This window comes from Tenrec ecaudatus, chromosome 9, assembly GCF_050624435.1.
Source record: "Tenrec ecaudatus isolate mTenEca1 chromosome 9, mTenEca1.hap1, whole genome shotgun sequence".
In the NCBI taxonomy this organism is placed as follows: Eukaryota; Metazoa; Chordata; class Mammalia; order Afrosoricida; family Tenrecidae; genus Tenrec; species Tenrec ecaudatus.
In genome coordinates, this window is record NC_134538.1 from 148,391,024 (window position 1) to 148,403,058 (window position 12,035).

The 12,035-nt window shown below is 43.2% G+C and overlaps 1 protein-coding gene across 1 annotated transcript in view; it reads right to left on the reverse strand.

Moving 5' to 3' along the window:
* Window positions 1–12,035, reverse strand: part of TNPO3 (transportin 3) — a 59,344-nt gene that overhangs the window by 27,743 nt on the left and 19,566 nt on the right. Inside the window, exons 3-9 of the mRNA XM_075558648.1 lie at window positions 11,496–11,569; window positions 8,739–8,895; window positions 6,329–6,472; window positions 4,336–4,511; window positions 3,746–3,884; window positions 2,740–2,886; window positions 687–794 (exon numbers count right to left, since the gene is read on the reverse strand). Coding sequence (XP_075414763.1) covers window positions 687–794; window positions 2,740–2,886; window positions 3,746–3,884; window positions 4,336–4,511; window positions 6,329–6,472; window positions 8,739–8,895; window positions 11,496–11,569 — 945 coding nt within the window. The remainder of the gene's footprint in view (window positions 1–686; window positions 795–2,739; window positions 2,887–3,745; window positions 3,885–4,335; window positions 4,512–6,328; window positions 6,473–8,738; window positions 8,896–11,495; window positions 11,570–12,035) is intronic.

The window sequence follows — 12,035 nt, forward strand, 5'->3', positions numbered from 1 at the left end:
ACAGTGTGTCTAGATCACGTCACTCCCAAATATACACAAAATAGCTGGTTTACAAGAAGAAAATTAGGTTAGTTCGGTCTGGCTATGGCAAACATCCACACTAGATTCCAGAGCTCGCCAAAATAGGACTCAGCCATTGGAGAAGTACCTGGGACTAAGCTACTGTTAATAAATGCCCGTGGATGGTGACGGTTGCAACCAATGTCTTACAAGGTAGAATGTTACTCACGGAGAGCACATGAGTGTGACTCTTCTCCTCGGGGATGAAATGGCATAGGAATCTAACCGCAAGTGTGGACAAAGACAATGCCAAATAACTGAAAGAGTTGCCAGGAATTGATATGTAATTATTAACGCTGGGAAGTGAACCTATTTTTCCTAGCCTAGTCCAATTCCCTAGAAGTATCTTGTGAGCTTTAATGCTTATCTATAGATCTTCCATGCTACGTGAAAAATAGGGACACCTTTCATTTGCAAATAACAGAGTGACTCATATGAAACATCTATCGACTGCAAATGGCTTGTAAGATACGTATAAACATAGTTACTATATGCCAGGCAGTGTGCTAGGCCCCTGCATTACCCACTGAGATTGAAGAAATAAGATGGGACTTTTACAGAAGACACAGAAGTAACCACAGTTAGGGTGATCAGTAAAACTGGCAATAATCTCCAAATGGGCTTACCTGAGCGAAACACTCCATAGATCCAATCAGGAAAATTAAATCCTTCACCAGGTCTGATACCCTCATCCGAAACTCTCCAAAGTCATCCGTCTCCTCGGGAACCCCCTCCTGAAATTTCAAATCAGATGGCATTTGTTTTAACGGCCTGAGGCTTTTATTAGCCTCTAAATCAAGAAGAAACTGCCACCGAGGCCCAATGAATGAAAGCTAAGGCTCTCCCTTAGTAGGGGTGGCAGGCCAGTACGGCCTACCTTCTATCTCACAAAGAGAATCCTCAAGTTCTGTTAAGCGTAGTAAGTGTATCTAGATAAGGTGCAGCTCCCTTGTTCTGATCCAGCCCCTGAAGTTTTAGTTCAAGGTTTACCCAAATCAACGATTATCACAGCACATAGAATTTTAGACTTTTAAAAGAACACATAAGACAGATACATAAGAAAACTAGGATAGTAAAGAATGAATGGTGATATGCAAGTGCTCACTAGAAAAGTCACCTTTCTGTTTGAAACTTTTCAGTAAAAATGCAGTTTGTTTACATTCCATGGACCTTAAAATGTTACTAGTCCGATCAACGGCTATAACTAAACAGAAGTTTACCAACTGGGATCTTGTTGAGGGCATGCCTAAGAATGATGGACTCTGAGCAACTGGACCAAGCCCTGATCGTCCTTGAGAACTGCTACTCAAGCTCAACCTCTTGTTGCAAGACCAAGAAACTGCAGTAAGAAATGACGAGGGAGTAACGACGCTGGCTCTCAGCCGAGGTAACGGGAAACTTCAAAAGCGCCCTATACATCTTTAAGCACAAGACACTCAAGGGTAAGAAACGACCTGCAAGAGCAGTTGTCTATGGAAGCAGCACAAGGAAGGAAGGGAGCTAGCCAGTGGAGACATGTACACCAGAGCTCTGCTTCTGTGAACACAGCAAGTTTCACTTAAGACTGAACTAAACTAAGCTCTTAAAGTTTACAAAAGAGAAAAGTAACCATGAAAACCACTAGATGGTCTGTATAGTCTCTTAAAGATTCAAGATACTGGCACTAGAAGAATATTAGCACTAATATTAAGTTTGCATTTAGGACTTAATCGTAAACAGGTAAAGAGGAACAAACAGCATCAGCTCCTAGATGCGAGGATGGGGCTAAACCCAACACTCAGAATGAAGAGGAGGAGGAGGAGATTACGTAGCGCACCAGCAGCCCTGGGTAGCGCAGTTGTTGAGTGCTCAGCGACTGAACGGGGGCAGTTTGAATCTACCAGCCATTCTGAGGCCAAACCTGTTCTGATTTACAACTGTGGGAAGCCCATGGGCAATTCTAACCTGTTTATTTTTAAGCTATACATAAAGGCTGACGAGTTTTCTGCGGGACTATTTTATATCATGTATGTTGGGGAAAATTATATGCAACTTACAACATCGTTACACCATCATTTCACTTTTGTATTTTAGCCTAACTATGTATTTGCACAATTAAAAGCAGAGCATACACTTTTATGTTCTAATTACTTTCGCTCAGCATATAAACTATCCTTTTTATTTCACTAGCTATTTTTAGCTGCTATGTAATGGTCCATTGATTTGCTACATCCAACGGCTGTCTCTCTTCAGATACAGCTGTTTAGGGATTTTGCTGCCAATCTGGCTTTTGTAGAAGATGCTTTGTACATAAAAGCCGCGCCTTTTCCTCCTGCAGCATAATTCCAGCTAATTCCCCAGGAGATGAACGACTGGTTCAGCTAGTGGCTGCTGTCGACACAGACTGAAGTTGTTGTTACTGCTGTCATCGAGTGGGTTTCAACTCCTGGGGAGCCTGCATGTCAGAGGAGAACTGCTCCATCAGGTTTTTAAGGCTGTGACCTCTCAGGAGCAAATCCCCAGGCCTGTGTTCCAAAGTGCCTCTGGGTGGGCTTGAAATGACCATCTCTGAGCTGGTGGTCAAGTGCTCATGGACTAACAGGTCATTACCCTGATGCTGACGTCCTCAGCACGAGCTGCCCAGTGGATGGAACAAGCAGGCTCTCAGCAGAGAAGAGGAGAAAAGAGAAGGGAGCTTACATGGTCTGGTTCCAGCTGGCAGTGCCGAGCCAAGGCGTGGAGCAGCCTCTGAATGTAAGCCTTGAAGATGCCGTGAACAACCTCGTCATTCGTTTTGTACAGATGCTCCCCTAAACGGTACCAGAAGTTAAAGGAAATCTCCACTACCTGTTAGATTGAAAGAAGAAAGTAGGGTTATCAGCATGGGAAAGGGAATGTAGTAAGACAGATTTTATTATTGCTAAGGCAATAAAGTATTATTTTTCTCCAAATTCTTCAATAATTTCAGTATCTATTTGAAATTAGAACAGCTCTGACCAGGCAAATGGTCTATAAAGCTCCCTGAATAAAACTCAGGCTTGGACTCATGTTGTGTTGATTCTCCCGCGTTCTTAAGTAATTCATCCACAGCATCCCATTTAAAGGAGCAGTGACCACGAAGACCCCAGGAGCACCGTTCTCCTCTGGCCATCGCGAGTCAGAAAGGAGTCCCCGGCACGTAGGACTGATGATAATATTATGATAGAGTGATGCACTTCCTTCTCAAAAGGTATTGGGTTTCATCAAAGTCTAGGTAACCTGATGAGATTATGTCACACAAATAAACATTACCTTGTGTGTAAACAGAAAAAGGGAAGCACATTACAGGCTTGCTGTGGACCTTCTTAGCCCCATCCTTTTCCTATTGAGGCTACACCACAGAGCTGACATAAACCAAGGGCTTTCCAGGAGAGAAGAGGTGGGAGTCGATTTCCATAAAGACTTACAGCCTCAGGAACCCTGGAGGACGGCTGTCTGTCCTCCAGGGTGCCTATGAGCACAATCCACTCAATGACAACAGCTGTGGTTTCGTTTTGGAGGGGATCCGGAAAGAAATGATTCACAGCCGAAGGGCAGATCCAATACAAGAAGCAGAGGAAGACTCCACTGCAGGATGCATCCGGTGGTCCGATTAACAAAGAGCAAGGATCCCACTTCCCAAGCGTACAAAGGCCAGGGGTCACGTGCACAGTCACTAAGTCACTACCTCATACTGAGGATGTCCTGCACAGATAAGCAGCAGCTCCAGAGTTCGAAGGTCCCCGAGACCTTGGCCGGGTGTACAAACAATCTTTTCAAGAAAAGTTTCACACAGTTCAGTGAAAATACGGCAGTAATTCAGAACTCTGCAGTGGAAAAAATGAGAGCATCAATCAGTAATCTGGACAGTATACGGGCATGTTCCGTCTGAAGATGCTGGCGCGTCTCACTGGGCTGTATCGCATGGCTCATGACTGCCACCTGGACCTAGACCTCGCACCTACAGGCATTCATATTCTCAGTGATCGAAACATCTGAATCAAACTCCCCGTTATCGCACTGGTACTTTCAAGTTCAAGTCGAATTCTTAAGAGCCTTACCCACTATGTGTAAAACTGCACTGCTTTCCATGACTGGTAATTCCATGACACCGCCTGCATTGGTCAGAGACCACAGCATCTTTAGGATGTAGCTTGTACACTTACCCAGCATCACTAAGAACCTCAAAGGACAGATGAATAATGAAGTGTGACTTTCAATTCCCCACCACCACCTCCTGCCGGTAAACTTAGGGCTCGGCCTTAAACAACTACTCACTTGTCTAAATCCTCACGTGCCACAGCCATGTGATAGGCAGTTTCCAATGTCAAGACGCCCTGGAAAAGTTGCATGGCTAACGGCAGATTGGTCTCCACATTCTCAATGGCATAGAGAGCTGAGCACACACAGTCTGAAGCAGCTTCGTGTAGGTTGGAAGAGGTCTTGTCTTGTTGCTGGGAGACAGAACGGGGTAGTATGAGGTATGACCACCGAGTGGCAACCCTAGTAGTAGGAAAACCATTGTATCCCATTTCTGAAACAAAGTTTAAGGCAGTAGTCTTGGCCTTCCACAAGACAACACCCTCAATCTTTCCAGGCATAACTACTTCCCTAAATGCAAGCCAATCCGTTTACTTAGACACGCCACTCACATAATCTCTAAGCTCCCTGCTTTTGTTCATCCAAGGGCCACCAAATGAAGTATCATGTATCTCCTGGCCGATTTTAGTCTCTGGAAATTTTTTCCCATCCTTTTCTGATACTCTAGAACTACCCAAAATAAAAAGGGCTATCAAGTACCAAGGACCCACACCTACCTAACTACATCTCTGTGAAATTTCACAACACCAAGGCCAGAGGTTCTGAGAGCTTCAGTACTGGGGGGAAGATGGCCCCACAGGAAGTAGCAAGTGCCAGACGGCTCTGACTTTTCATTAGCAAAGATGAATGGTAATAGATACGAGAGCAAGGGCTCTGAACGTGTAAAGGGATTGATACTGAACCTACAACTCTATAGCTAGCCAAAACAGCCATCAAGAATGAAAGCAAATAAAAATATTTCTTGGCAAACAAAACCTCAAAAGCTGACTTCTCACAGGTCGTTTCTGAGGGACCGCAGTTCACAGCAAAGGACAGTCACCAACCAACCAGTGTAAAACTAAAGAGACACATGTCAAGGCTTCTATGAGTGGAGTTGAGAGGTTGGATACATTTGGTGAAGGCATGACCTGATGTTTGCTTCTTTGTGAATAATAAATAATAATCATAAACAAGGATACTGAGAATTTTCAGGGAGCAAAAACCTATACAGGCAGGATCAGGAGAATACCTAGATGCATTATCCATTAGCCTATTCTTCAGTTGGATAGCAAGTTCAAAGGTTCTCCATATATTACTATGTCTTAAAGATTATAAAGATGCATATTTAAATGTGTTCTTGTATTTATGAGAGCTAGTCTTCAGACAATCTGCTGAGATGAGACAATCACCATGAGCTAGGCGAGGTATCAAGAGAGCGATGCCCAGCAAACCAGTCAGCCTCCTCCTAACACTTCTAAGTCCTAGTCTGGTGCAAGAGTGATGCTGGACGTGCCGACAGGGAAATGCCAACAGTTTGTCAGAGAAGACCCAGCACGCCATGTCCTTGCCGACGAATACATCGTCACCACGGAAGGAGGAGACCCTCCATGAGCACGAGACAAAGTCACTCACCTCTCTGAGGGCCCTTTCCAACATCTACGCCTAAAGATGTCCTTATGTCTCCTTCTAAAACTAGTCATAGTCTAAGCACTCACTCCTGTCCTCCAAGGCAGAAGGATGCCCTACTAAGCACTACTTCCAAAGTTTAAAGAAGACATACATTACGTGGCTATCATGACATTATTTCTTATGCTAATGACAAAATGAAAAATTCATCCTGCATATGCCCTTATGTCTGAATGATCTCAAACATGAACATATTCTGATTTGTTAAATGTCTCCCGATATGCTGAGGATCACAACTTTTTAGTCTTTTTTCTGTACTTTCTAAATTATGCAAATCATTTATCTGCACATAAACGACTGCTTTCCTCAAAAACATAGCTAAATCCTCAGTTTACTAAAAAGCTCAGACCCTGATTTGGGGCTTTGCAGCAAGGAAATGGCACTGTTTCTGCAGCTTGCGCTTTCAAAACTGTGCCGAAATCTGAACACCCTGCTATGTCCCTGACGGTGAGTTATGGAAGCTGTGATGGCAAGGCAGCACTACTGCAATAAAGTCATTACTTACCAGGACCTCAAAAAGGAGTGCTAGTAATTTATTGTTAGCCATAAAGTTACTGTCCAAAACTCCCAAGTTAAACCAGCTTCCCAAACAGCGAAAGACCTTCATAAGCATCTTCTCATCCGTTCCTGCTTTCTCTACACAGGTCATCTGAAAAAAAGAGCAAGAAGTGACAATAAATAACGTGATTTCTAGATTTATGCCATTAGGACAATCACCTTCTAGGTGTAAAAATGTGATGGATGACAATAAAACTTAACAATGACAGGTACCAGTCTAACGCATACTGATTCATTTACTTCTCAAACGCCATGCTGTCTTTCTCGCCAGGTGCCCTAGAGCTGACCCACGTGACAAGCAGAACGGCCCCAGAGGGTTTCCTAAGCTGAAATTCTTATGGAGCTCTAGGTGGCCACACCTTTCTCCCACCCCTCAAAACCCTGTCCTCACAGATAACACTATTGTATCTACTTTCTCAAAGAGACAATTCAAGTAGAGAACAGATTTACTCAAAAGACATGCTTCAGCAATAACATGGTTGTTTGTTTCCACTTTCACACTGATATAATCTTATTGATAATGTGTGTTTGAAGCAACTCATCTCTACATTGCTTTTCAAAGAACAGAGACGAGCTAGTCATCTAAAGTTACTTTACTTCTAGTATTTGGAATGTTCTAGTACAAATGTCTTTCTTCTTCTTTTTGTATCTAAAATGGGTTTATTGGGATGGCTTCCCACTCATCTTTTAGAGCTTCCATCTGAAGGAGCATCCTTCTGTAAGCCTTGCTTTCTCTGTTGTAGGCTGACAGAGGACAGTAGAGCAGCCAACACAAAAAAACGACTGTTTGCGCATGGCTAAGCCCATGGTGATTTTATGGCCTCCTGGGCATCTGACACCCATGAAGTAGGCATTGGGGCGCTGCACCAGGCTTCTTCTTGTGTTTCCACTTCTCTCTTCAGGAGAGGGATGACGGAGACCCCTGCGAGAGGCATGATCTCATGGGGAGATGAGAAAGTACAAATGTCTCTCTAAGGAAAGTGGCACTTTGTCATCAGGGGCGTTTATGAAAGAGGCAAAGTCTAACGGAAACGCAACACTGCTTCTAGGGGCCGTTTGGGGACGCCGATTTCGTTCATAGTAAAATTTCTGAATGAGGAACGCTTAAAACAAAATTTTTCAGGCAATGGGTCAGAAATATAATTGCCAGAGGGACTAGAAGGTATAATTAAAACAGATCTAAAGGCTGTCAGTTCATTTCCAAGGAGCTAATTTCCCAACAGGTTTGCGATCACATTCAAATTTACAAATTATTTTGAACTGTACCACAGGACATTTTTGAAAAAGAGTTGATTCAAGCAAGGAATGACAACCAGACTCCTACAGAGGAAGACTGTGCAGGCCAATTCGTCTCAATGGCAACTGCTGAACTTTGCAGTGTCAGGTCACAATAAAAGGAGCCCTGGTGGCAGAGTGGGTCACACACTGGCTGCAAACCACAAGGCCAGCAGTTCAAAACCACCCACTGCTGCACAGGAGGAAGACGAGGCTTTACCTTTGTAAAGGGCTCTCGTCTTGGAAACCCACCGGGGTAGTTTTAGTCTGACAATGAGTCAGAATTGATTTGATGACTGAGGCCAAAATAATGGACAGTGATGATATGTAAATGAACAAGTATGGCCAGGTTCCAATCACAATTTATTTACATAAATAGGCGGTCTGCTCTTTGACCCTAATTTGATCACATTTAATTATTGGTCCTAAATGTGGCAGTAGGTAAACTCTAATTGTAATGTTTCTCCAAGGCCAAGCAAACTCCAGTGAAATCTCAAATCATTTTAACCTCCCTGGCGGTAATCCCGAGTGTGGCTCAGGCTAAATGTGAACTGTGTATTAGAGTTTATCATACCTGGAATGTCTACTAGAGAGATGAAAATGAGTAATTTCTTAAGACTTACAGGCCTATAATATAAAACAACAAACTTTATGCAAAACAATGTACCGCTTTAGGTACAAAATTACTGACATAATTAGACTGCCAGGGAAGTTGACTGACTTATTTTTAAGATTTTTTTCCTTAGTAAAATACAGTAACAAACTTCCTTTAGCCCGTCCCTTCAATAAGAGCCAATAGTTTATATCAAACTCTGAATGAGCATTCATGTAATTCTGAAGTCCGCGTCACATTCATAAAATGGCGACGACATTACAAATAATCACAAGATGACTTAGAAGCTCCAGGAGTACAGTTTCTGGAAGTATTTTGTAATTGTAAAGCGTTACGTAAAAGCCAAAGTACTTCCACTGTCAAATTTTGCAAAGAAAGTTATTCCACACTAGTACAGTCAGATTACAAAATAAGTACCCCCTGGATTTCTGCCCCTTAGGAAGCAACTTAGCCTTTCAAATCTACTCACCAAGAGAGATACCACAGTACTAGAATAAAAGGCCAAATCCTCTATAATTTCTGTGCGCCGGTTAGCTCCGATTCGTAAGGAGCGGCTATGTACTTCTTCGGGTAATACTGTAAGGATCTCCAGTAGAAAAGGCAGAGACGTTACATCATTGCTATATCTGGAAAGAAAGGGGGTAAGACACGTCAGAAGTCATGAAGAGACAGGAAGCAGACAATCATGGAAGAGAACAACAATAGTTTTCCATGACAGCGAGAGGCGGCCTTCCCATTTGTTGAGGGAGAGAAAACGTTGACAGAAGCTTCAACAACACGTCCGAAAGGACCTCGAGAGCCCAAACCTCCGCTTACGGGATCTTTGCTTCAGCAAGCCTGCATCCAAAGATTTCTCTTAGAAAAAGGCTCACAAGTACGGTCGGATCCTCATTACTTAAGGATTTTGTATTTGAAATTTTGCTACAAGTTATTTGTAACCCAAACCAACACTTGTAACACAGCACTTGCATGGTCGGTCACAGGCACGCACAACTGGAGTTGTCGGATGGGCATATTCCCAATGGGTCTTGGGTAAGGCCGCACACTCCGCCTTCTTGGTTCAGCGCTCACACAAGTGCCTTTACATAGTCTAGTTCCTGCCATTTTTTCCTTCACATTTTTGTTGGGGAATTTCGCAGTTTAAAAAAGATTCCAAGTGTGGAAGTGCTGGGTATGGTTCCTTAAGCACAAGATTGTGATGTGCCTTGCGGAGAAAATACATGTATTAGGTAAGCTTTGTTGAGGCCTAAGTTACAGTACTGTTGACTGTGAGTTCAAACACCATAAAGGCGATTCTGACTCACAGAGACTCTCCTGGAAAAGAGTAGACCTGCCCCGGGAGTTTCTGAGGCGGTAAGTTATAATAGGAGTAGAAAGCCTCATCTTTCTCCCATGGAATGGCTGGTGGTTTTGAACTGCTGATCTTGCAGTTAGCAATCCTACACATAGCCCACTATAACACCAACACTAATTAATTATTAACTAAATATTTTAAATAAGGTGTCTGCAAAAAGAAACACACCCACAAGGTTAGTATTGATCAGCTAATGAAAATGCTGTCACACCAAAGGCCAGCAGAAACCTTTCCGTAGAAGTGGTGGTTCGGTTTTCACTAAATCAATATTCCTGCAGACTTTATAAAATAACCATGAATAATGAGAACCAACTGTAAACGCAAAGTATCAGCTATTTTCAGCAGTACTCTTTCATAATAGTAAAAACACTGGGAAACTATCAAAATGGCCTCCACAATCAGGATAAACGGGGTACAAACAGTTCCAGCCAGTCCCTCCCCACTCAGTGACCCTACAGAATAGAGCAGAGCTGCCCCTGTGGGTGTAACTCTTCACAGGCGCAGGGCGCCCCGTCTTCCTCCCATGGAAGAGATGGTGGCTTGTACATGCTGATCTGGCGCACAGCAGCCCCTGCATCACCCACCATGCTGCCAGGTGCAGAAAGAGCAGCATGATAAACACATGCCGCCATTATAATATAGAACTCTGCACAGCATAACCAGACAACACGTCCACGCCTATGAAGTGAAAAGGTATATGAAAGATTCCATATACGTAAACAATTCAACAGATGTGTAGTAAAATTAAAGGAAGTGTGGGTCCTTTTGCATTCATTGGCTATTGCTTCTCGGCCTTTTGGCTCACGTCACGTGCAGTACTCTATCTAACCAGCTCACTGCCAGGAGTACCGGAAAGACAGGTGCTCGCTCACTCTGTATTCTGAAGGTTCATACTATGAATTTCTTTCAGTGAGTGCATACAAACATTTTAAATTAAAATTTTCCTAAACCAACCCCCAAAATACCTATCCGAAGACTTTAATGACACACTTAAGACTGGAAGGTGTAAAGAACACATGTCCCACTCTATCCAAAATAATTTTCTAACCAATACCCAAATGCAAGCAGTTATCAGATTATGTTCAATTAGAACTGTACAGAACTAAAGACATACACACAGGCTCTTTGTATCTAAAAACAAGACTGTTTCTCAGATATGAAAACAAAACAAGACTAACCAATTAGTGAAAACATACATTTATAACAACCTTCAATTTCATGTAATTTACAATATTCCGACAACATGTTTACAGAATGGCTGACAAGGTAACTGCTGCAGTTTAATATCAGGAGGGTCGTTCATGTTCTAGAGACAGATACATTTCAGTAGTGTTTCAACTTTTAAACAATGTTCTTTTAACCAAATAAAGGTTAATACGCAATTCACTGTTGAATGCTAAAGGAAATAGACCAAACGTGTACCTACAGGTATGCTCAGCTTCTCAAAAGTGCGAGTCACACTGTTTTGCCTTTACAAAGACCCATAGTAGTACCAACTTTTGCTAACCAAAGGGAATCTGAAGATGTTCGCTTTTCTCAGGCGGCATCTGGCACCGGACTGGTGCCCACCCACTGACGCAGCAGCGCCCCAGGAGAGGGGCCCTCAAGAACTGCCTGTGCGCCACGTGGCCGCCGTAGCTTTGACCGCTGTGGGTGCACGCTGCGTGCTGGAGTTCTTTTAGGTTTCTGTGTTCTTTGGTATGAGGTGGGAGGTTATTTTTGGTTTACTAAAACGGTTTCCTTTATAAATTAATGATAATTACCGCTTTGCTTCCTGTTTCACAGGAATGCTCTTATTTCAGCTAACAGGGTACGAGTGTCCACATTAATGACAATTTCACATGCTAGCATACAATCGTCCAGATTACTTACTTCTCCACCAGTGTCTGTACACACCCTTTCCAGGAAGGCATCTGTAGGGCAAGGTCTGCTATTGCTAAAGCCAGCTGAATAAAGAGAGAGAGCTCAAATAAGTGAACAGGACACAGGACTACAACAGGGTCACCGTCAATACGAAAGCAAAGAAACAAACTGCCCACAAAAGGACAACTAAGACGCCTCCCCAACTACACAAATGCAGCAGATGCTCTGGCTAGCCACACTGCAGGGACCTGAAAGTCCACCTTCAGATTTTACAAAGAGAAGAAGAAGACAACAAAAAGTCTGAAAGAACAGACTGTCGATTTTCCTCAGAAAATACCAATACTTACTTTTATTTGGCAATACCATAGAACTTCTCGGGCAGAGATAAAATTTTGCCAGAAAGCCAAAGCTACTGCCCAGGTCAGACCTTTGACTCACTCCTCCAAGAGTGGGTTGCCATTCCCCTTTCTTCCCATTGCTCATCTTGAAGCCTTAGGCAAAAGCCTCCTCTTCCAGGGCACTTCCATGCCAGGCAGAGAGCACACGTGA